We start from the raw sequence: 24,867 nt of genomic DNA on the forward strand, positions 1-24,867 counted from the left end.
CCGCGCCGGCCCCCGCTGACTGTGTTAAAACTTCGGCGGGGCCATTTTGGGGGCAGTAAGACCGAACGCGGCCGAGCACCCAACACCTCCGCCCGGCACCATGAGCGAGGCGCCGGAGACCAGCGCCGCCAGCCCCGCGCCCGCCGCGCCGCCCGTCCCGGCCGCGGCCGCCGCGCCGCCCGCGCCCGCCGCCCCGGACGCCGCTCCCAAGAGCCCCGCCAGCGCCTCCGCGCCGGGTGCGGCTGTCGCTGAGGCGGCCCCCGGCGCCGCCGCCGCAGCCACGACCGCGGCGGCCGAGTCGGCGAAGAAAGTGCTGGGTGAGTGCCGAGCCCCGCTCGCAACTTCGCGGCGCACCTGCCGCGGGGCAGGGGCTCCGCCGGCGGCCGCCGCCCGCAGCCCGGGCCGGCGCGCTCGCCCCCCCCGCGGTGAGTCAGGCCGGGCCGCCTCCGCCTCCTCCCGCGGGCCGGGGGAGCCGCGCCGCGCCGGCCGTGACGCGCTGGGAGCTGGGCGGGAGCCCGTGCGCCTCATCGGCCCCGAGCGTGCGGGACAGCGAGCGCGGCACGGCCCCGCTCGGCCCCTCCCGGCACCTGCCGGCGGCGGCACCCCGGGGAGGGCTGCTGGAAAGCATGTGTGCCTCTCCTTAAGGTCCTGGCACAACTTTTCTATCCGTACTAAGCAGCCTGCATTAGTAATGCTTCCCGGTTTAGTGGGGTTTGCTTATGTTGGAGGGGCGGGGTTTGGTTTCTACTTTACTATCAGTAAGAAGGCAAACGAAATGTCATGTTGCCGTCTCTCTGCTCAAGCCCGGTGCATGGCAACTGTGACTCCTTTTCATTGCGATTAAATAGGATCAACCTGTTGAAAAGGACAGGACTTCCATCTGCAGGCTACTGCCGATAGGGGTGTACTGTTTCTATCTATGTAACTTCCGAGGGCTTGGTAAAGGCAAAGTTGAAACCGACTTACAGTGTAGAGTCCCAGATTTCCTTAAGGATACACAGGACCTTCTCTTTTGAAGAGGAAGACGGAGGTCTTGCTGCAAGAAAGAGAAGCCAGGTAAAGGATTCCTCTGGAATGGAGTTAGGAAGAATTCTAGCTAAGCAGAGATCAGAGCCACAGCTTGTGTGATTCTTTTTTTTCCCGTTACCTCATTTGTCAGTAATTAGCATGCAGGAATCAGCACATCCATATCTGCTGGTGTATCTGGCTGCGTTGTGCCTTAATGTGGCTTGTTTCATTCCTGGTAATGTTTTTTATCTTGCTCACCTATTCCTATTGCTTGGAGAGAAGGGGTGGGGGGAAGTGAAGGTAGAAGTGCCTTTCCTGAACTGGCACAAAAATGAAAACCACCATGGTGATGGTTTTGCAGAATGGCCTTATTGCTAGGCAAGCTTTTTATGAGGAATGATGAGGAAAAGGATCACTGTAAATGCTGATTGAAAATGGACTTAGGTTAAAGTCCACCTCAAATGTCCCTGTTAATGGTCACCGGTGTAGTTATGTTCCCTTAAGCTTTTTTTTACAAAGATTGCGGTAGAAGCAAAATCTTATGCTTGCCTGAGGCCTCCAAATATCTGACTTCTAGGAATATGGGTAAAGGCTACTCAACTTTCCTTTTCTCCTGGTCACAGGAAGCTTTGGCTCTCCTTGTTAAAAGGCTGTTTTGTCATGGGTAGGCGTGGCTGGTGATTGTTTCCTCTGATAGCATCAGAGTACAGCATCTTGTAGAAATATATGGGCTTCCACTTGCTGGTGGGATGTACGTCAGCACATCAACTGCCTTCTGTGACTCATCAGTTTAGCTGGTTACTGTGTTTTCCTCTGGGCTTGTCCTCCTCCCTGCCAGACTTCCCTGCTCAGGCTTACCAGTGACTGTGCCATGGATGTTCAAAGTCATGCTGTTGTGTGAGGTTCTTTTGGCCCACAGTGATACTTAGGGGAGACTGTAAATGTTTGCAGGGAATAGTATTTCACTAGCACACTGTCTTAGGGGGAATATATTGGAGTCTCTCCCATGGAACAATGTTGTTTTCAAACTGTGTGCATACTCCTCCACTTAGCAGCAGCCAGCTGGCCACAGAGTGAGTTTTGACTGCCTCTCCTTCCCAGCCTCTTGATCTCTCTGAGGGTTTTTGTCATGCTTCCTAGGCTTCTTCCTAATCTGGTTCAAGTAGGCTAACAGATTCCAAAGCTGTTTTGCAGGGGAGGGAAGGGATGATGTTGAGGGAGGCAGTGGTGCTGGCACTGCTTCTCAAAGCAGGCCAAAATCTGCAGGAACCTTTGGCTCTATATCTGTGTCCCCCTGTCCCCTGCTGTTGACTTGCCTGAGTGTAGGGAGCTCTTGTAGCCAATGCCATTGTGGTAGGTGGAAGTGTCTGTATGTGGTGATGTCCCTATGAAACCAAACCTAAAAGCACAGCTATAAATACTGGTGCTGAACACTGTTTACTGAACCAGTATTTGGCACTGAAAAATGTGTTTCTGTTCCAGTAAAGAAGAATTCTTGGGAATGCATGTTGTACTAGGCAGAGTCCTTTTTTCTAGGCGATATCTCAGTCATGTTAAGACTTCACTGCTTCTGAATAAGAACATTTTCTACTAAAAAGTGTATTAAAGGAGACCAAAAACTTCACTTCTAAAAGGGCAGTGAGAAAGGGCCTATTACTGACAATCATAACAGCAGCAGTGCTACAATGCACTGCTGTTGTCAGATGTTCTTACTTGAGGGGTGTATGAGAATGGCAAGACTCTGTGAACCCAAAGGTCTGGCTGGCTCTGTCATCTCCTTGTGAATATTTAGAAAAGAATACAGATGTAGAGTAGATGAAGGTAACAATTTACAGTGTATTCTTGCCTTTAGCAGAGTCATGTGGACTTCTAAACTGGAGAGTCTCTAGTCTGTTTTAAACTTTTAATTGCCTCTTGAGTTCCTGCTACCCCCAAAACATCTATCACATGTTTTTAGCAAGCAGTTTTCTGTGACTAGACCCTTTTCAGGTTAGTACTGCACAGGTTGCTTAAGTAGTTGTTATCAAACTGTGTTAACAAGTAACAGCTCTTAAATTATAGAGGCTAAAACTCTCCTTTAACTAGGGGTTTGAAAAGTACAAATTGGTGGTGCCCATCCAGTTGCTGTGAGGTAAGGAGGGGTTGAACTGCCTCCTCCACCACTGTCGAGTTCCTCCTACACATTCCTATAAGTTGGAGAAACAGGTTTTGCCGGGTCCTATAAGACACTGCAGTGTGGCTTCTAAGTAGATGCTGTTTTAGTGTTGAGACAGGAGCTTGCCGTGATCCTGAAAGTGATGGAACATGAAGTTGGTCACTTTGTAACTGAGCAATTGATACCTAGAGAGGCTAACCTGGAACAGAGGCTAAACAGAGTTAAGGGAATACAACAGGTACTTGTTGAAAGGCCTTCAAAGGATACACTTTGGGCAGTACAGGAGACTGGCCATAGCTGCACTGAAAATGGACTCCAGGTCACAAGTGTTCACACTTTTATAAGTTTTTCTCCATTTACATATTGGGGTTAATTGTCCAATTGTAGCTTCAGATATGAAGTCCAATTCTCCCGTGTTGCTCTCCTCAATTTGCTGTTCTTTGTACTTTTGGGGCCTGAAGCTGTAACAGTGTCCTTGGTTCTCAGGCTGGAAAAGGACTGGTTTGTCTAATTCAACTGTGAAGAGAACTTGCTAACACTTTATATGAAGTCCAGAGTTGCACACTAAGGCAGTACAGAATCTGAAAAATATGAAAGCTTAAGTCATCACAATCACAGATTATCTTAGCAGTAGGAGTACTAAAAAATAAGTCTTGTGGGGTCTTACTTGGTTTGTGTGATGCTGAAAATGCAAAAAGGAGCTTTACCAGAACAAGGATGTACTGCATTTGCCCTTGAGAGGGTTGCACAGTACTTGATACTGCTTCTTTGGGCAGTTCTGGTTTCCAAGGAAGAAAGAAGGGTAACTGTAAGTGAAAGAGAGGAGTTTTAAACAGCTTCCTTCAGCTATGTTTCATGTCTAGCTACTAATCGAAAAAGAGCTGATTAATGGCAGTGGGATTTTCAGCTTTGCTGCCTATTTCTGGGATAGGAAATTAAAAAAAGGGATGTATGGTCAGTTTTGGGAATAGAGCTAGGTTTTGTGCTGTGTGGTAAACCCTTGACTGAAGAATAGTGTGTTAAAGCACTGTGTCTTGTTACTGCATTAGAATGAGCTGAACTGGGAGATGAAGGCACACTTTGAGTTTTAAGGGAACAGAGTAAGTCTGGTTGCAGCTTCATATACAATTATAGAAGTGTTTATATAACATTATTGTACTTTCTTATATTTTAGATTAACGTCTATAATTTCCTTTCCAGCCACCAAAGTTCTTGGCACAGTCAAGTGGTTCAATGTCAGAAACGGATATGGCTTTATCAACAGGTATGTTTAAATTCTGTACTAAGACTTGTAGTACACAAGATAGGCCACGTATTACTGGTTGCAACAGTGACCTCAGGACCTGACTACAAGTTCATGCAGTTGATAGTCAGCTTAGGCCAGGTACTCAGCAAACTTTCTTAAACATCTCAGCCCCCAATCCAAGGTTATGTGTATGGGGAAAAAACAGAAAGAGTCAAACTCACTACAAATTTGGTCTGTTACCAGTTTCTCATGTTTACTTCTACTACACTCTTAATGAGTTGCATATTCTTTAGTGACTGCCTGGCTTCTTTTGAAGGCCTGAGAAAGGTAGGAGGATGCGGGGAAGTACTTTTGGGTAATCTTCAAGTGGTAACTGCCTGGTCAGAATACCTCCTGTGGATACTCGTTGAGATTCTCTGGTAGTATCTCACTGAAAATATGCCAGGCCTGGGTATCCTACAAATTCTCTCCTTGTATATTTTGGTTTTTCCCCCTCCTCTCTGGGCACAAACAAACCTCTGAATAGCAGTGAGAATCCAAACAGCTGTAGGTGAGAGTGATCATACTGCAACTCTAGGTGCAAAAGACCTAAGCTTCCAATTTACTGGAGGAAACTCTGGCTTTTAAGGCTGAAATATATTTGTGGTTGAGGGGCTTAAATATCTTGTGTGCTTTTTTGAGGAATGAAACTGCTGCATGCTGAATACTTGTCTTCCAAAAACATACCTGGCAAGTTATTTCACTCTGCAAGTCCTTGAGCTGTTACACATAAAGCAGATTTGGGCGAGTTGGACAGTGCAGAAAGGGGTAGAAGACTCCATGGATCTGAAGCCAGTCATGGTGTGGTATTAGTCTCTGAGGTTATTATCTGTAAGCTTAGAAGAAGAGTCGTTTAATTAGGAAGTCCTCTTAAAATCTGTAATAGCAGTTGATTATAAGAGCCTTCACCTGGTTGTGGTGTAATAACTTGTTAGCTTTCTTCCTAACATGAAGTCTACTGTTGCTTCAATCCATGACAACACATTTGGGAATATACATTATCTTCAGACTCTTTGACCCACCTGTTCTGTTTGCTGAGAAGGAATTGAGTGAACAGATGGCAGAACTTAGGCTCTTTTTTATTGCATGGGAACACAGATTCAAGGTCTCAGACTTATCTCTGTGTTTTGTATGTGGAAGCCTGAAGTGTTCTAATCCAGAAAACCTCACGTTCATGTCTGGGTCCTCCTCCTGTGGGCTCTCCTAACACCTCTTATGCCTCTTTGCTTTGAATTTCACTGAAAGGAGATCTCTGTTAACAGCTGTGGCCAGTCCTGTTGATGGTCTTGTTTGACCTCTGGGGTAACAGCTCAGGTTGCAGTCTCTCTGGAAGTGTTTTTGGGGAGTTAGAGTAGTGAAAAACAAGAAGTCCAGTCATCAACTCTGCCCTGCATAAAAAGAAAACACTGAATATTTGCCAGAAGATTAGAGAACCTCCCCCATCCTCTCACGCTTTTGAAGGCACGGGAACCCTTTCTGTTCTCAAGCAAATGACCATAGAAGTTCAGAGCAGGGTTTTGGTAGCATAGACTTAGACAGAATGTATGGAATTCAGGGCATGTGCTACAGGCTGAGAGAAGGAGGGTTTCACTTGAAAAGCCAGGAATTTCTATTAAAGTCTCTTTAGTCTAAACTCTTACGACTTCTCACTTTATTTTCACAGAAATGATACCAAAGAAGATGTGTTTGTTCATCAGGTAAGACAGCAGGAGTTGTGCTGTGGTAGGTTTCTAATGCAGCTTCCTGCAACAGCTACCCAACCTTGTCCTGGCTTCTCCTTAGAATATTTTCTGCAGATAACTTGAGTGGATGTCTGTGTTGAAATTTCAGGGAGAAATATTAGGTTGTTTTCTTTCTCTATGAAGGGCTAGGTATTTTAACCCTTCTTAACCCTTTTTGTCTGCTCTAATTTGAACAGTGAAGGTGTTTTTTGATGTGGTTTTTGTTTGGTTGTCTCCCCTTGGTGAGATGACTCCTCTGTGAATACCTTGCTGCTGTTGTTTGTCCTTCCCCCTATTTCCTCATGCTCCTTGTGCCTTTTGTTTCTTTCTACCCTCCTCACTTGCAGGTCTGTTCTGTCTGCCCTCCCTGGTATTGGAGAGAAAGTGATCTAGTCTGGCTCTTGACCAGCCTGGGTTGCCCTCAGCTGTTTCTGCACAAGGCAGCTGCTCTTAGTTAGAAGAGGAGGAAGGCTGTGTGCCAAGTATGCCCAAACAGAGAGAGCTTGCCCAGCAGCTCTTTATTGGTTAACTTTCCTTGAGCTGTCAGGAGGCTGTTCTAAGTTTATACTGTGACTCTCAGATTGCAGGCAAATAATGGCAAGACAGAGGATGCTGTCTCCGTGCTGATGTCAAATGATTAGTTGGCTTAGATCTGGTTTTGCATCATTCACCAGAAACTGTAATCTTGCCCCTGGAGTTTGTCCCATATAAAATGTCTGCAGGCTTATGTGATCTTTGAAAGCAGGAGCTTTCTCTGTGGTGTAAGTAACAGTATTTCTATCAAATGTAACCAGGAAGTTTGTTCCCAGAGCCAGTCACTGAGAATGAGGATACCTGCATATGTCGTTAGCTGGAGAGTCAACACTGAGAGTTAGTTTAGTTCTTGTGTCTTGATGACTAAATAGTGGTAACTGTGTAACAGTGGTAACTGTTTCTCTGGGTCATAGGGTCTATACCCATTATCTGAGAGAAAATGATGTTGGGAAGTGTGCACAGTACATGTTCCTCGTTCAGCTGGTGGCTTGAGAGCAAGAACTGTCAATGCATATACTGATTTTTGATGGTCATTTTCCTTCCTTAGCAGCCTGTGCTGTGGGCATGCTGACACATCTATGGTCTGATGGGATTGTGTCCAGAGGAGGGTGGGAACAGTTCTGGAAGAGAAATGTGTTCTGTATAGGCAGCACTGCCTTAAAGACAAATAAGGTTTCCTTGATACTTGTGAGAAAACTGTATGCTCCCTGGAGAATACTCCCGAAAATGGCTGTAGTGCTGACGACAGATAACATGGATCAGTGTTGTTCTGCTTGGTTAGGCTGCCAGCTGTGACCCAAACAGAAAGGTAGTGTTATTGATGCTGTTCTGTCTCCTTTACCTGTAGAGGAGATTATTCTCCTAAATGTAAACTGGTGGGTGTGTGTGGAGAGGGGTGGGCACTTGCCTATGGCTGAAGTCCTTTTGGTGTGAGCAAAACTGGCTTTGTTTCAGAAATACCACATCATGTTAGGCCTGCATCAGATTAACCCTCTTGGCAGGCTGAGCATGGCAGAGTAGAGGCTTCTAGTGCTGCTCTGGCGTGGCAGCAGTCAGATGTTCCTCATCCTGTACATGGATGTGCTCACTCCCAGAGCCTGGGACGTTCTGGCCAGATCTCCTGATGTGGCTGTCTGACGAGGGAGGCAAATCCATGCTGTGAGCAAACATCCTGCTTCAAGCTCCCTCTGCACTGATAGTGCCTGCTGTGCCCCTCCCTCGTGTCTGGGAGGGGCTGGATTACACTCCTAATCCCTTCAGAATAAGGCTGACCTAGTTGAATAGATACAGCTTCTCCCTGCCTCCCCTGCATGCATCTGCACCGGGAGGGAACAGGCCGATCTCATGATTGGAATGGGGGTTAGTGCTTGGTGTCTGGCTATTGGATGCTATTTATAGCTAGTACAGATTAAAATGCTTTTCTTTTTAGGGCATGCATGGCTTGCTTTGAGTTAACCCTTTGTCTTGCAGGGGCCACAGGCAGTGTTTTTTGGAAGGGCAATTCTTGGCCTTGCATCCCTGTCTGGTTGGTTGGTGCAAGGTGCTGTCCAGGGCACTGTGTCAGTCAGCTACAGGTGCTGTGAGCAGAAGGGATCCACGTGGGCTGCAGCGTGTCTTGCAGTTTAACAACAGGAAGAGTGCCAGCATCCAGAGCAGTTACATTTAATTAGGTAGAGTTTAAATGAGCGAGATGTGAGGAGGAGTTAATCTTTCTCTTCACTTCACTGGATTGTGTTGATCACGCACAGCCTGAAGGACCCGCACCAGGAATCGGTAACAAATTTTGGCTGTTACTGGGACAATGCTGGATGTGCTGATCATGTGGTGGTATGAGCATATGGAAAGAACTCTCTCAAACAAGAACCTGAACTAGCTCTGGAGGCTCTTCTTGTTGCCTGCTCATCAGTGTTCCCCCTGGGAATGGAAAGACTTTGTTGTTGAGCGTTGTCTGTTAATGTGAAACATCTGTCTTCTGAATCAGAGAAGCTGGAGCCTGCAGGATGCTGCTAAACAGTGACAGGGAGAAAAGTGCTCTCTCCCCTCTGGGTACACAGAGTAGAAGTCTTTTCATCAAGCTTAGAGCTTAGGCTTGTTAGAGGCTTATTTCAGTGATGTTTATCTGCAGCTGAAGTAGTAAAGCTCTAGGGTTTCTGCTTGGATTTCTAGGATTTACTCCAAGTTGTCCTGATTGCCTTTATAAAACAAGCTCCAGCCTACTGCAGCCTCTACCTTCTGTTGGCAATTGCAGATCTGGATTGAACTTGAAGTTTCTGCCCATAAAGCTGGGAACAGAACATGTGGAATATTGTTGCTTTTATCTTTCATTATGCTTTTTGAAGGATATTTGAGGAGTTTCATCTATCTTACATGTACTCTCTGCTGAAAAGAAACTTGTTAGTCCTTTCTTCTTCTGCACTTAAAGGGTAGGGGAAGGAGTTTGAAATACAGCTTATTGACATCTCTGTCACATACAAAACAGAAGTCTTAAAAGTTTTAGTCAGTTGTTTCAGTACAAATAGCACTAAATCATTAACTTTGCTGCAGATTAAGGGTTTTAGTACTAGTATATTAAAGCAAACTAGTACCGAAAAGCAAACACTTCGATCTGATTTTCAGACAGTTACACTAAAAGATCAGCAGAAAGCAAACAAAGTTGTTTGACATAATTGTGGAGTCTCTGTTTGCTAAAGTAATTCCCAAAGGAATTGACTTGAATAGCTTGTTCTGTTTCTGTATTAAAAAACCCCAAACCTCTTGGAATGTTTTTGCTTTGACAGTTATAGTATGTACACTCTTGTGCCCTTCCTTAGGCTGTTCAGGGATGCTGCAGGATATAAAGAAAGGTATGGCTAGAAGGACATGCTGGTCTGTTGCCTGAAACAAAGGAGATTGTATTGAGCAGCAAGAAAAATAGGTTTCTTTAACTAGTCAAGATGAGCTTTTAAACTGAATAAATTTTTCCTTCAGTTGGAAATATTTTGGGGCTATTGTTGACTAAATATTGTTGCTATGCAAAGGTAACAGTTCCACTGATGGTCATTCTGCAGTTTTTCTTGAACTGCGGACAGATAGGACTACTGGTTCTCCTGTTTCTGCCCTACATCCCATTTCTTAAGCTGGATTTATGCCCTGTGTTTCCATGTGTGTTTCTCTCTGCTGGCTCTGCACCTCCCTCCTTCATGCTAACTAAAAGTTCCCACATCAGGAAACTGAATGTGAATTGGTCTTTAATCTAGGGCAGATAATAATCTTTCAGTAAGAAAATAGCTACTGGATTAGCTTGTACAATGCATGTCTTGGTCTCTTCTCCTTGACATCTTCCAGTTTGCAAAGCCTTGTCTAATGAACAGACTGTAGGCTTGTCTTGCTAACAGCCTTTTGTGGAGTCCTAGAAATACTCCACAGAGTCTGAGCAAGGTATTTGTAGATGACAGACTGAAAATTGCTCCAGGAGGTTTGAATGTTTCTGTGAGTCTGAGGAGGTGTACAACTGGCTGTGATCCAAACCCATGTTGTTATGTTTATGTAACAATAATAGTATTATTATTAATAGCTATTATTGTGGTACTTTGGGGTTTCTGTCCAAGAGATGGCCAAGATTGTATCTGTCTGTTCTGGTACTATTCTGTGTTATCACAGACTCGCCTAATATTTGGGGGTCTTAGATAAAAGGCTAATTTGTTACACCAGAGTTACAGTAATTTTTTTCTAGTTGCTATGACTTGCCATGATACCATATGGTTAATGCTTCTACAGAAATGCTCTGGGTCTTGAGTTCTCTTTAGATGATCTACAACTCTCCTAATGACTGAAGGCAGGGATCACACTTGATGCTAGCGCTGCCTTGGTGCAGCTTGGAGGAAATCAGGCACTGAGTATGAACTCTGCTCATGCAGAGATTTGTAGTAATTTTTATATTGGACTGAACAAATCCTGGGGCAGCAGCTGATTTATAAACTCATTAATAGTGAGAGAAGATGAGACCTTGAACTGAGTATTGGTGGGCCTGTAAAATAAGAGATATCTGTGTGTTTGAAATACCTTAGTGTGGTGACTGCTCTGGTGTGTAGAGTTGGAATTTTAGCAGAGAAATACTGCCCTTCCCTCATCTGTAGGGCTAAGAATGTGTAAGATAAGTAACATAAAATAATATATTTTTATGCATCTTCCTTTCAAGACGGCGATAAAGAAAAACAATCCACGGAAGTACCTGCGCAGTGTTGGCGATGGAGAGACCGTAGAGTTTGATGTGGTTGAGGGAGAGAAGGTGAGAGATCCTGGAGCCTCAGGGTGTGGTCCAACAGAGATAATGTTACAACTTTAGCTGTGTCTTTGATGTCTCCATCTGGTGTGTTAACCACTGAGTTGGTGGCTTTCATGTAGCTTTTCTGGGGGAAATCTGTTTTTTAAAGGTGTCATAAGGCATATTTCTAGATATGTATCAAAACTACTAGGAAACTGCATCCTAGTGTTTCTTCAATCTGCAGCTGTTACTTGAGGGAACATGTGAAGCCTACAACCTGACCTGAAAATTTTTATCGGAGTCTAGTAGCTTAATAACTGTAAGAACTTTCAATTTCCTTATGCTTCTACTTTCCTGAGCATTCTTTGAGGTTTTTTTCCCTCAGTCAGTTTATTCTTGCTTCCTCCTCTGAACTCAGCCTGTTGGGTAGGATTTCAGTATCTTAACTCATGGTTAACTCTCGGTGGAGGGGTTTGGAATAGCAAACCTCCTTTTGCCTTGTGTAGGAGAAAGGAATTGCTGTAGCTTGGAACTTAGGCAAAAAAGCCTCTTTCCTGTTTCATCTTCTCCCTGTAGCTGGTTGTTCTCTTCTCACACCACCTTGGCTGCCTTTCTTTTGCCCTTTCAGGGTGCAGAAGCAGCTAATGTCACTGGTCCAGATGGAGTCCCCGTGGAAGGCAGCCGCTACGCTGCGGACCGGCGCCGCTATCGACGGGGCTACTTTGGCCGACGCCGGGGCCCACCTCGGAGTGTGAGTTTGATTTCCCTGGATTGCTACTGCCACACACAAAACTGGCAGGGCTATTTCTCACCTGACTGTCTGAGACACTTCTGACCATGCTACAAAGGCCTAATAAGCTTTCAAGTTATGGTGTACAAGTCATCTTGACAAAACCAGGACAGTTTGGTATTGCAAAGTGGATAAGTACTATAAAGCTGTTGTAAACTGAGAAGTGTTATTTTTTTGAGTTCAGAGTCTCTCAAGTATACCGTGGCTGCTGTCAGATACTACCTGTTCTTACTATCTATTCCTTTGGATATTGAGTTATCCTGATCAGTTTTATATATGAGAGAACATCACAGTTGACTGTGGGATTTTTAATTGTGTATGGCCATGGTGGTTAAAATGGCTGTGTAGAATGGGATGGGTACCTGTCAAACTTAAGGTAGACTGCTAAGGGCTGTCAGGAGGCTACAGCTTTTGCTTCCTACTGGATCAGATGCAGAAAATGCACTTCTGTTTCTAGATATCTTGTTAAATTCCTTCTTTTAAAGGGAAGAATAATACACAAGGAACTCTAAGTCATGTAACATTTTATAAAATAGACATTACTGACAGCTGCCATTTAAAACACAAACCACAAACAAAAATCAAAACAGAAAAAACACCACTGAAATCAATGTGCAGCTTTATCAATTAACAACTAAAGGGGAAAGATAACCACTGCCTCTCTGAAAGATTTAAAGGACTGTGTAGAAAGAGTGTTTGATGTTAGGTAATACAGTTTATATATCTTAAAATTTCTTGATGTTTTTCTGGGGGGTTCCCTGTGCAATGAGGCTTTGGGTAGAATGTGAAGTGGTCTGTGGCAAATTTCTGTGTGAAGTCTTTGTTAGCTTTTCAGATAAAGAATTGTGCTGATCAGTACTGCCTCTCCATAACATGTACCCCTTACAGTGCATTTCATGTAGTGAAATGCACTTAACATGTATCAGAGAGAATGTTTCTAAGAACAGCTTCCTAGTCTGTGAGGAGCAGGGGCGGCACTGATGGCTCTTGTTTTGTCCTCATCTTAACTTTCCTCAAATTTAAGCCTTTTGAGAATCTGCTGCTTCTTTTTACCCATTATGCTGGGGTTTCTGTACTGATATATTGGTTCTGAGCTTGCACTCAGGGTTATGGTTAATACACTGCCTGTCAAATACAACACTTCTGTTTTCTTTTGGTAGCAGGGTGGTGAGGGAGAAATCAAGGATGGGGTCACAGAAGGAGGACAACTTCAGCAAGTGCACAGGAATCCTACCTACCGTCCCCGCTATCGCAGGTGTGTGCAGTTCCTCTGCTCAGTTACTCAGATGCTTTTGTGTTCTGTACAGGCTTCCAAGTGTGGGAACGCTTATACAAATGGTAGGGACAGTGAGAAGCATTTTCATTACTCGGAGAAATTTGGTTCATGTGCTTGTATGTTCAGAATCATAATGGCCCAGAAAGGGCAAAGGATTCTTAGCATCCCGTTACGTGTCACAACTGAGCAGCATTTTGAAGTGAGCTGCAGTATCCATGTCCTCCCAGCTGAACACTCATACTTTCCTGGATAAGTAATAACCAAATCCTTGATCTGGGACCCTGCTGGGGGTGCTAGTGGGTGAAAACTTGTGTGTGAGCTGGTAAATGTGGAGTTGCAGCCCAGAAGGCCACCCATCTCCTAGGCTGCAGCAGGAGCAGCATGGCCAGCAGGCTGAGGGATCTGACTGCCCAGGACTTGAATAAGGCTTATAAGAAAGATGGGGATAAACTTCTTAGCAGGGCCTGTTGTGTTAGCATGAGGGGCAATGTTTTTAAACTAAGAGATTTAGAATAAATAGAAGGAAGACTTTTTTTACTGTGAGTGTGGTAGCACACTGAAACAGGTTGCCCAGAGAGGTGGTAGATGCCCTTTACAAGATCAGGTTGGATGGGACACTGTTCAACCTGATCTAGTTGAAGGGAGCTGGACAAATGGCCTTTAAAGGTCCTCAAGGAGCTGGTTTGTCTGCCATTCATTCAGTCACCCCTCATCATATTGTCCTTGTTTATCAAGTTTATGAAGTCAAATTCCAACACTGAATTTAGAGATGAACTATGAAAATGATGTAATCTCCATTTTTTCATGTGCACATCTGTTCAGAAACAAAAAGTAAGAGGTGAATAACGGTGCAAGAGCAGCAACAAGCTGAATTTGATAGGGATAACAAGATTGTTCTTAATTGTAATGACTTCCATTGTGCATGGATCCATCCTTTTGGAATCCGGGTCTAAAACCACGAGCTTTCCATCTCTACTTTGAGCTTTTCTGTTTATGAAAATTCATGTTCAATTTGGCTCTTTTATCTAGGACTGTGGGAAATGGGGTACTACTGATACTTGTTGCTTGTTGGCATCCAAGCTGAATAAATTTAATTCCTGAAAGTTTTCATTCGTTTTGGGTAGTCAGAGATAGCACCATAGCAAGTCCAGTGAGGATTTTGCACGTCATGTGGTTGAATCACAGGCTGAGTAACTTGTCCATGACTAATGGAAACTTGTGATTTTCTGATGCAATTTTCCTGTGAGAGGAATGATACATCCTATCAGTGCACAATGCTTCTGTTTGAGTTCACAGGTATTGCTTTTGTTTACAGGCACTAAATCCAGTGACACTGGCACTTTTGTTAGGTTTCTTTAGAAAAGCTAAATTGGTTTTTTGGGACTAGGTAGCTCTGGATTAGCTAATGGGAACTGGATTTTGGCTGTGTTTTGACAGTTTATAAACATTGTTTATACTAGAAATAAGGTGAAATGCTCTTGTATACATTAAGAGCGTGGACTTGATAGATTAGGGTTTAATGAGGTCCAGCTCACCTGTGATAGGTGCTTTTCCTAATTGGTTAAGAGGGGCCACATGAAGCAAAGAGCCAAGATCCAGGAATGGTTTTCAGGTGGAAGTGAGGAGGATTGCAAGGACTGCATGCATTAATTAGGCATAGGACTAGGCTGGTATGTAGCCATGCCAAAGCTAACTCAAGCCTGTGTGGCCACTACTGGCTTGTTTCTTCTGTTAGCCAGCAATTCAAAGGGGCTAACTGCATCTTCATTGCAGGATAGACAGCAGAATATGTGAGGTAGCTTCAGCAGTGAAGAGACACAAACTTTCTTTGTCTTTCCTTTCCAACCATATGCCAGCTAAACCCTGAAAGGATGGTTTGCTAGCACTGAAAACTGTTGAGGATGACACTTGGTTATGGGAGGTTTTGCTGGGCTAAAATTACTGTGGTTTAACCTTCCTTGGGCTCCTTTCATTCTTAACACCTCTTTGTGCCCCTCTCAGAGGGCCCCCTCGCCCACGCCCTGCCCCGGTGACTGGAGAGGCTGAGAACAAAGAGAACCATCATGAAGCCAATGCCATGAGCCAGCAGCCGCTGCGCCGCGGCTACCGGCGCCCCTACAACTACCGGCGCCGGCCGCGCCCAGCCAGCGCTCCGGCACAGGAGGGCAAAGAGGTATGGACAGCGCGGTGCTCCCGGCACGAGCGCCTCTCTGCCAGGCAAGGCTGGGGAAATTGGGCTGCTTCAGCCTGGGGAAGAGAGGGCTTTGGGGTGATCTCATTGCGGCCTTCCAGGGCCTGAAGGGAAAGATGAGGCAAAACAGTTGCAAGGGTCCGGAGTGACAGGACAACAGGAAATGAGTTAAAATTGCAAGACAGGTTTAGATTGGATATGAGGGAAAATTGTTCCCTGTGAGGATGGTGAGGCCATGGCACAGGGTGCCCAGAGAAGCTGTGGCTGCCCAATCCCTGGAAGAGTTCAAGGCCAGGCTAGATGGAGCTCTGAGCAGCCTGGGATAGTGGAAGGTGTCCCTGCCCATGGCAGAGGGTTGGAATGAGGTGATTTTCAAGGTCCCCTTCCAACCCAAATGATTTCATGATTGTATGTAGCAGAAGTTTTAATGGGGTGAATGCCCAAGACCTTCTGCCCTGTGTGAGTTTTTAATAAATGTATTCATGTGCTGGATAAGTCTGATGACCAAATTTGACATGCTGATTGCCTTGCCTGCTTCTTCTGACCCTCTTTGACAATAAGCACCTTATCTTAAAAGCAAGTGGCAGTGGAATAGAGATTGCTTCTGGATAGTTCTTAATTATAACAGTAACAACTGTTTTTGAAGTGGAAACAGTTGTGTTTTCCCGCTTCCACAAACCTTAACTCTGTATGTAGCATGAGAGGTGGATTTGAAAGCTCAATTTCCTGAACTGTTTGAACAGATAATTTCAGGAAACTGTTTGCAAACACAGATTCTACTTTAATGAGGGAAGATTTTCTCATTCAGTGTCTACTTCAGGTGTTCCCTTGACAGAATCTGCTGTGTAATACTCAATTACAAGAAATGCGCTAAAATTTAATATTTTCTGGAGATGCATTTTTCTTGATTGTTTTAAAACCTGCATTATGCTGGCTGTAATCCTGAAGAGAGGAAGGGTGTGGAGGTCATCCTTTGCCTATAATAAGAGTTTGTTGTGTCTCAGACAAAGGCAACTGAAACACCTGCTGAAAATCCTGCTCCAGTGACAGAGCAGAGTGGCGCTGAGTAATGTCCGGCTCCCCAGGCACCTTTACCATCGCTCAGGTAAGGAACATGGACAGTTCTGCTTCCCAATGGAAGCAGAGTGTGTATGCTTCTGGGATTCTGGCCACATCCCCTTATGTATGGCTTGATATTTGTGAAAAGTTCTCAGAGAGCTGTAGAGGCAAACCAAGATAGTGCTTTTCTCTTCTTTCTCCCCTCTCTCTGCCTCTGTATTTGTCACAAAGTAAGTTTTGCTTTATAATTATTTTTTTTTTTCCAGGAAGCTGTCTGGTGTGTATAGTAGTAGCATCTGCTGATTAGTTATTTTATTTTAGGAAGGTTCTGATTATAACAGACAGGATAAGCACAACTGGCTTATCCTGCTTTTTATAACTCTTTTCATTTGACATTCTATTTATTGAGAGAGTGTAACTTAAAATGTATTTTGTTTTTAACATGTGGCTCTTCAACAGGTGTCCTAAAGTACAACTCAAAATTAACACCAAAGAAACACACAAGCAATAAATTGTCAACAGTGATGACAAAAGCAAAGATTTGAAATACCAAAATGTAAAAGAAAATTTACCAGCAGCTGAGATCCAGGGAACGCCTACAAGATAGATGCATGAAGAGAGAAAGAGAGCGAGGTTCAGAAAGAACAACCTCCCTAGTTTCAACAGCAACTGTGGAGCTTTTTGTTTTTTGGGGTTTTTTTCCCTAGAATTTCACTGTTTTGCTAGTATTGATTTTTTTCAATTTTTCTTTTGGTATCAAACTGAAAAGGGAAAAAAAAACCAACCAAAGAACTAAAATTGAAATAAAATGCTTTTTTTATTGGATGCTGGTGCTAAACCTCCCAAGTGTGAGTTTTTTTTTTCTGTGCCAGTCCTGTTCACTGCGGGACGTGGGGAGGACAAACTTCCGCTTTCCTTGTTAAGATCTATTTGAAACTGTGCAGCATGGGTGACGTTCCTCACAAATAAAAGTAATTTCAACTACAAAAAAAAAATGGTTTAGAGTGTTTTTTCATGTTTGCTTTTAAAAGAATTCATTATTTAAATCTTGTTCCTTCAGTGTTTATATGTGAAAGAGAGCTGTACGTGTCCTGCTGGATGATACCTGAGCATGGTTAGGTGGATATACTTTAATACAAAACAACTTCTGTGAAGAAATCACAAAATAGCTATAACTTACACTGTTCCCTCTGTTCCTTTGGCTCTAATGATGTTTAATGGTTGGGTTTTCCTGTTCCTGTCTTGTGGCAAGAGTTTGTGGGATGGCGGAGTGAGATCCTGGAATGTTTTTTTCCTCATCTCTTTTGCTAGGCTTTTGTGTTGTGTAAACAGTAGAATCCAAGTTTTGAGACTCTGCTCAAGAAGGGCACTGGTGTAGTAGCTACCACCTTATCTAAGATTCTGTTCTGAATAATGTTTGACTGGCTTCTCCACTCTTTATTTCAAACCAGTTAAATCTCTGTACCTGTGCTGTCTTGTGTAATGAACAAAGTACTGAGCTATCATATGTCAGTGGTTTTTTAATGTTCCTCCCTAAAACTTGGCTGTATTCCAGGTGTTATCAGTCTGCTTCCAGCTGTTGAATATGGGTGCATATCTTGTGTCCTTCATTGTTAGTCCAGCCTTTCTCACTGTCTTGAAGTTGTTATTGCCCTAATCCTAGATAAGTATATTTGTTTCTCAAACAAATAATCTTGTTATTCTTTAGGAATTAAGCAGAGAGTGCAGGGCATAATTGCACCTGAAAGCCTCTTGCTTCCAGCTTCTGGGAAGGTGAGGAAGGGCCCTTGCACCCTATCGCCTTTGCCTCGGGGAGATGGAGGGTGGGAAAAGGTTTAGTGGTGCCTGAGCTGCACTGCTTACAGCTGACTGAATTGCAAGGGATCAGAAACCTCTTAATGAGTTGTGAAGTGAAAGCCATAGGCTTGGTTGAGAAAGAAATCTTTACTTGGAAGATGAAGAAATATGTCTGTTTTGACACAAAATCAAATGCAGTAAGGTGAGGAAAATATAAGTAATAGTACCTTTAAAAAATCTTAAACAGGATAAATATTTTTAGGCTTAAATTCTGCTCTGCACTAATTGTATAGGCATGTTGGGGAGAGGTTGATAATTTCACTGTAACAAGCAGGTGCAAGTTATTTGTAAATATGAAGTGTTCCTGCAGAACTTGTCATAACTACTTGAATAGCCTTCAATAGGTGTTTTTCCCTTGAGAGTTTTGACAGGCTAAAGAGAATTTTCTTAATCTCTGCAAACATGTAGGTCAGATTGAATCATGTTAACAAAAGTACCTAACTACCCATATTTTTTTTTTTTAAGGGAGAAAGGAAGAGATGCGAGTAATGTGCTAGCATTGAGTTCTATTTGTTATTTCTGTCCTACCTCTAGTAAGAGTGTTTGCATAAAACAGAAGCCAGTGACTCACATAACCCACTTCATCCCTCAGTTTCCTGGTTATAAAAATGTAAGCTCAACTCTAGCAAAGTTCAAAGCACTTACTACAATTACATCTTAGAAGTCTTGGGCTGTACATAAATTGTTCCTCTACTAGGCCTTTTGTGCTCTTGTTAGCTGAATTTGCCAGGAAAAAATATAAACCTGATGCTCAATATTGAGGGTCATTTCTCTTGGCAGCTTGTGCTGTAAATATGGTTATGGGTTATTTGCCTCAAGCAGAATTTCAGATGAGAGCTTAGTTTGTATTGTGTTGGTTTGGTTTCTTAAAAAGACATTTAGCTCCCTGGATTTTGAATTTGTGGAGTAGCTAATGTGCTGCAAAAACATTCCCTGTGGCTCGTGAACTGTTGAGGATGATAGAGGAAGGAAGAAGAGAGTTCTGTAGACTTTCCTTTGTGCATTGTTTCGTTTGAACATAACTGCAATACAAGGCATTCACAGTCTGGAGAGATGTGTACTGTAAGCTTCTGTCTCAGACAGTGCTGCTGTGGGAGAACTACACAGGTGTAACAAGGGCCCTGGAAGTGAAACTCTTCCTGTTGGAAAAAGCTCTGGAAATGAAGCCTGTGCTACATAGTTTGCTCTCAGGGCTGTGAAATCAGTTGTGGATGTCTGACTCTGTTACTTATGGATTTTTCTAGAGAGTCTCTTTGCAGATCCTGAGTTTGAAGCCATGGCCTTAGACATCATTCTGCTTTCTGCTGGTTTGGCTTTTTGGAGAACCAGTGTGATTCTGTAGAGAGAAAGTTCATGCTCTGAAGTGCTCAGAGTTGTAGGGAAAAGCATCTTCATGAGCCAAGTGGCAGTGGGATCCTTCCTCAGGTGTAAAGGGCATGAGAAGATTTTGGAGGCCATGTCAAATAAGTGGTAGCTTAAACTTTCTATTTTGTGCTGTTTGCAATAATGGAGCAAGGCTACTATGATTGAATTTTGAGTCCTAGAGCAGGACAATAATGCATTGAGCAGAAAACGGATCTTGATGACTTAATACCACCAGTTGATGAGATAAGTAATATTTTAAAGTTTTAAAATGTGATAGAAAAGACTCACAGCTTCATTCTATTTTCTGACTGGTGTCAAAATGCATTATTCTTCAATGTTTGGCTGCAAGTTTTGACATGTAAATGGTGTCTTGAGTGGGACCACAAAGTCCTTAGAATTAATGAATTATACACTGCCACTTTCATGCCAGTAGTGCCTATGTGATACAGTTCTTGTTCAGAAAAAAATAACATTATTTTAATGGTTTGTATAAATAGAGGTGTTGCAGATTGAATTTCAGGAAAAATTGCTGCAACAATCTGGACTGCAATTTTGAAAATATGCTAAAAGGCAAAACAGCTCATATGGATTATTGAGGCTATAATAAAGAACAGGAGGGCAGTAGTAATAAATGAAATAAATATTCTAAACAGAGCTCTAGGACATGTTCTGACAAGGTCGAGATGCCTTAGTGGATGTGTGAAATGTTCTCATTTTAGCCTCCTTTCAGTTGTTTTACACTGAAAAGAAGGGCACAGTTTCAACCAGAAGAATTTCCATCAGAATTATACAGAAGGCTTTGTATAAGCCTCATGTGTTTCTTGGTAAGAAACTCTTAATGGAAACTGTGAGTTTGAGTATTGAGAATATTTATGGCTCCACTTGGTGGCTCTTGGATAGGTCATTCTTGGGCATCAGCCTCTTGACCTGCCAACAGGTGCAGTGCACAACTAAGGTCAGTAAAGTTTGCTGTGCCATGGATGGTAAAAGCTTTGCAGTGTTACACACCACACGACTGCTGACACTTCTCTTCGCAGAAAACGGGTGCTGGGGAGTTCAGAGAGGTCAGCAATCCAGTTTACTGGTACCGTTCTGTGAGCACTAGATGGGGCTGTTACTCCACTTAGTTTCTTTTTCTGGAAATTCGTGGCTGTACGCCTGTGACAGGAAATAAGGGTGTTGCAATGTGGGCTATCTGGGTTTTGCTGCAGGCTCTAGCAGGGCTGAAATAGGGTAGATGATGAGTAATAACCCAATAATTAAATAAAGGAAAAAAAATAGCAAAGTAAAATATATTGCTGTATAGTTTTTTTCTAGAAATAAGCACTGCTGCCTCTCCCTAACTTTCCTCTTGTAATCATCACATAACTGTGAAGAAAATCTTGGAGAAGTGAAGACCTACCCACGGGAAAGTGAAGTGTAGCGTTTGAAGTTTGTTCTTATTTAGAAATATTTGGTGCCTTTTTAAAAACCCCAAAGTTAAATTACCTACATATTTTCTACTTCAGTGGCTGAATTTAGATCAACCACACTTGAAGAAATACACAGCCTAAAAATTGGTAAACTTTCAGGGATTATTTAGATGTGATTTAAATGATTATATACTTCTTCAGAGGAGAGGGAGTTGCTCTCACTTGCTGCATGGAGCTTACTTTCTAGTTAAAAGAGACTGATTTTAATAAAAGGGAAGATCCTTACAACATATTGTACTGACTTCTGTCTCTGATAAATTACTCATTTATGTATAACCACAAACCATGAAGTGGTGCTCTTAATCCACATCCTGACTAAAAAAGTAAGTTTTTATCATCTTCTAATATCGCACAGTAAGAATGTATGGAGAGAAGTGTGTTTTATAACATGGTTAATTGGTTTCTGCAGCAGTGCCACCACACTGCAGTCTGTAATGGTAAAACATTTTTATTTCATGCCACCTTCAGAGGGTTTGAGAGGAACAATCTGGGAAAAACAGTTCAAAGAAATGGTTAAAAATCTAATGGAAGAAGATGCAACAACTATAAATGAGACATCTAAATAATAAAACTATGTAATTGAACACCTAGATGATAATACTAAATAAAACCAACTCTCACTCTATTGATACATCTAAATAATAAAACTATGTAATCGAACACCTAGATGATAATACTAAATAAAACCAACTCTCACTCTATCTGCAAACCTAGAATTTTAACCTGTGTTTCATTTGGGAAAATAAGCAATTCTTCAGTTTTCTTTGAAAGCCATGGGCTACCACTGCCACTGTGTTGGTCCTCTACAGCATCCCTACTCCCCATCCTCCCAGTTTGTTCAGGTTTCTAAGAATTCCAGTTATACTGACTATGGAATGAGTATGATCTTCCAGGGAAAAGGTCAGAGGGTGTGTCAATTGTGTGTGCAAACACTACAGGGATTATGAATGGGCATCATGCTAATACACACACTGCTGCCTTTTACCCTCAGCTATATGAAGCTGTATGTGTAATCTCATTAAAATGCTGCCACAGATGTTCACAAATAAGTAGTTCTTAGCAAGAGGAAAGCCCATTTCCCACAGTGCCTGTGAATCCTCCACAGCTGGGAGGAAAAGGGGCCTAAGTGATTTTCCAAGGGATTCTGTCATTCTGGCAGCATGACCAAGTTCAATTTATTCCTTTTTTTGCCCTTCACCTCTAGATTCCAGTAGCACCTCTTGCCATTTCTTCTCCATCTGCTCTTTGCACATCAGGAAGGCATCTTCCAAGTGCTGCATGGCATTGTAGGGGCCTGGGTTGGTCTGGATGGCCACGTAGTCGTAGGCCATCCAGGCTGCACGCACTGCAAACACAACAGCAATTATTATTTTCTGGCCAGGAAAAAGCAATGGCTCATTCAATAAATAAATTCAATAAATAAAATGAATTATTATCAGTTCAGATCTCAGAGAAAGCTGGAAAATAAAATGGAAACTGCCTACAGTAATACTAGATTAGATAGACTGTTCAGTATTACTTATTTATAAATGTCTCAAAATAGTTTATAATGAAAGTGCACTGATGTAAATTATGAAACAAGGATGGACCCTTCACCTAAAAATGACAACAAAGCAGGTAATCAAATGGAAAGGGTCAAGAGAGTGTTTGAAAATACATGACTATTATATAAGGAATCCTCCCTCCAGACCAGTTATAGCTTGTGTTAGCTGAGGAAGAATAAGATCGAGGAGATTGCAACTGAGAGGAAATATTTTAAAAGACAGCTTAAGTAATGAATTGATCTTGAAATAATCAGTACCTTAAATAATGGAATTTTTTTTTTTTAATAATGAGTATCTGATAAAGCTGAGCAAATAGTTTTGCACTTATGTACTAATGTACACTTACATACTTTCCCTTTTATTTTACCAAGAATTCACTTAGTACACTGATCTGAGAGGTGATATGTATCATTTTTTCAGAATTAAGTCTCATTTTATATACTATATTTTAATAATTGTACATTAAACACCTTAGTAATATTTCTGGTTTTAACCAACACTCTGAATTAAGCAAGCATCACCTATTGATTTTTAAATCTGAGCCATCTGAACCACATGCTTTTTCACAATTAAGAACACAAAGGCATTAGTTGATGGTGATTGTTTTAATTACATTTCTATCATATGGAAGTTTACAGAATAAATATAAAAATAAATCTTCAATGTCTTCAGTACAAAAATTCATATCATTCCTAATAAAGACCCACACCTGTTAGTTTTTCCATTTCGTCCAGAAGTTCTTCCATGTCCATATTAAAGTTCTCCACCATCTTTCCCTCGTTATAATAGTTTTCTTCCTGAGATTCTGATTCAGCCATCTATAGGGAAACCAGGAATCTCCTACTTTATTTTACTCTGAAGTGAGTTGATTTTCATAGTTGAGACAAAGTAATATTGCAATAAAAAAAAATAAAAGCATATACTTTTTAGATTTACATATGAATTCAGGAAGAATCTGACCTGAAGGTTACTGGTCATCTGTATGCTGCATATTATTTGTGACTAATTTTGAAATTAGTAGAAAGAATTAGCTAAAATATGCTGTGCTTGTGCAAAATAAAGATTTTTGATATCAGTAACAAAAGATCATTGTGTCAAACCCTTCACTAGTAAACTTCATTACCCTGTTACAGTTGTCTTCCAGCTTCTCTCCCAAATACTCTGGCCCAGGGCAACTCCTTATTTTCAAAGTTAGCTGTAAAATCCTCATGTGTAACCAGTATTTATTTCACAATTATAGGCTCCAGCCAGGTTAAGTACAAACACTGAGTTCTGTCACCATAGAGGCACATTAGTGATTATGATTCCCTAACCTCTGCTTAGTTGTAGGGAATGAAATTCTAGGATTTCCTAGATGCCTAAAATTCTAGGATTTTCTAAAATGCTTGGGGCAAAAAGAGAGTTTTAGAACCTTAGTGTTCACCGAAAATGTGACACAAAGTATTGCCTTTAATTTCCTTTTCTGAAAACCACCAATGGATGGGACAGAGCTGTGAAGAAAGAGACGAAGAGCTTCAGTGTAGTGGTTTATACATCACACTGCACAGTGTGATTTAGTTTTTATAAATCATAGTTTTTATCCTATGACTTCTCAGACTCGGTGGGTGTCTGTTCCCCGGGTTTTATTGCCGATATGTGCGGGAGGAACGGGACGGGTGATTTGTAGTGGCATTTTAAAGCGGTGCCAAACCTCAGACGCTGGGTGTTCCGCGTGTCTCGTCACACAACGAGGTAAAACTGAGGCTAACCGGGCAGCGCCCTTGTCCCGGAGCCCTCGGCGAGCCCGAGCCCCGGTGCTGTCCCACACCATGGGCGCCTTTCGGCCGCCGCCGCGGCCGCGTCCCCCGAGGCGCCGGGGCCGCCGCCCGCCCTCACGATCGGCGCGGGCGGTAACGGCACACCAGCGGCCGCCCGCCGGCCGTGCCCACCCCTCCCGCCCGGCTCGCGAGCTCGGTTGATTCTGTGTTTCGCGAACGCAAGCGCTTGGGAGAGCTCGGCGGCCGGGGGATCGGCGCGGTTGGCGCTCTGCGGCGCCGGGCTGTGGCTGTGCCCTGGCACCGTGTCCCCGCTCCGTGTCCCCGCTCCGTGTCCCCGCTCCGTGTCCCCGCTCCGTGTCCCCGCTCCGTGTCCCCGCTCCGTGTCCCGCCTGCCCCTCGCTTCCAGCGCCGCCGCCGGCATCACAGACCGAATCACAGAACTCACAAAATCACTAGGTTGGAAGAGCCCGTCAAGATCACAGAGTCCAACCCATGCCCTAACACCTCGAGTAAACCATGACACCGAGTGCCACATCCAGGGATGGTGACTCCAACACCTCCCCAGGCAGACCATTCCAGTACTTTATCAGTCTTTCTGTAAAAAACGTTT

At 43.1% G+C, this 24,867-nt stretch overlaps 2 protein-coding genes across 4 annotated transcripts; one reads left to right on the top strand and one right to left on the bottom strand.

Moving 5' to 3' along the window:
• The first annotated feature begins 30 nt into the window (after positions 1–30).
• Positions 31–17,257, top strand: YBX3 (Y-box binding protein 3). Of its 2 annotated transcripts, none has more exons than XM_072923710.1 (9): positions 31–317; positions 4,364–4,427; positions 6,112–6,145; positions 10,881–10,970; positions 11,575–11,697; positions 12,897–12,991; positions 15,014–15,185; positions 16,208–16,308; positions 16,722–17,257. In XM_072923710.1, the coding sequence occupies exons 1-8, from the start codon at positions 101–103 to the stop codon at positions 16,271–16,273; spliced, it is 861 nt and encodes a 286-aa protein (XP_072779811.1). In that variant the 5' UTR covers positions 31–100; the 3' UTR covers positions 16,274–16,308; positions 16,722–17,257. The 2 variants fall into 2 exon arrangements, with proteins under 2 accessions (XP_072779811.1, XP_032602240.3); XM_032746349.3 differs by having other exon boundaries at positions 32–317; positions 12,900–12,991.
• A 4,127-nt stretch (positions 17,258–21,384) lies between these two features.
• SYCE3 (synaptonemal complex central element protein 3) lies at positions 21,385–24,421 on the bottom strand. Of its 2 annotated transcripts, XM_030263425.4 has the most exons (4): positions 24,191–24,421; positions 23,210–23,318; positions 22,155–22,301; positions 21,385–21,443 (listed from the first exon to the last, which is right to left on the bottom strand). In XM_030263425.4, exons 1-4 carry the CDS (start codon positions 24,308–24,310, stop codon positions 21,421–21,423), a joined length of 399 nt encoding a protein of 132 aa, XP_030119285.3. In that variant the 5' UTR covers positions 24,311–24,421; the 3' UTR covers positions 21,385–21,420. The 2 variants fall into 2 exon arrangements, with proteins under 2 accessions (XP_030119285.3, XP_072779812.1); XM_072923711.1 differs by having other exon boundaries at positions 21,385–22,301; positions 23,210–23,355; positions 24,191–24,271.
• Between the last annotated feature and the right edge of the window lie 446 nt (positions 24,422–24,867).

Source organism: Taeniopygia guttata, chromosome 1A (genome assembly GCF_048771995.1).
Source record: "Taeniopygia guttata chromosome 1A, bTaeGut7.mat, whole genome shotgun sequence".
Classification (NCBI taxonomy): Eukaryota; Metazoa; Chordata; class Aves; order Passeriformes; family Estrildidae; genus Taeniopygia; species Taeniopygia guttata.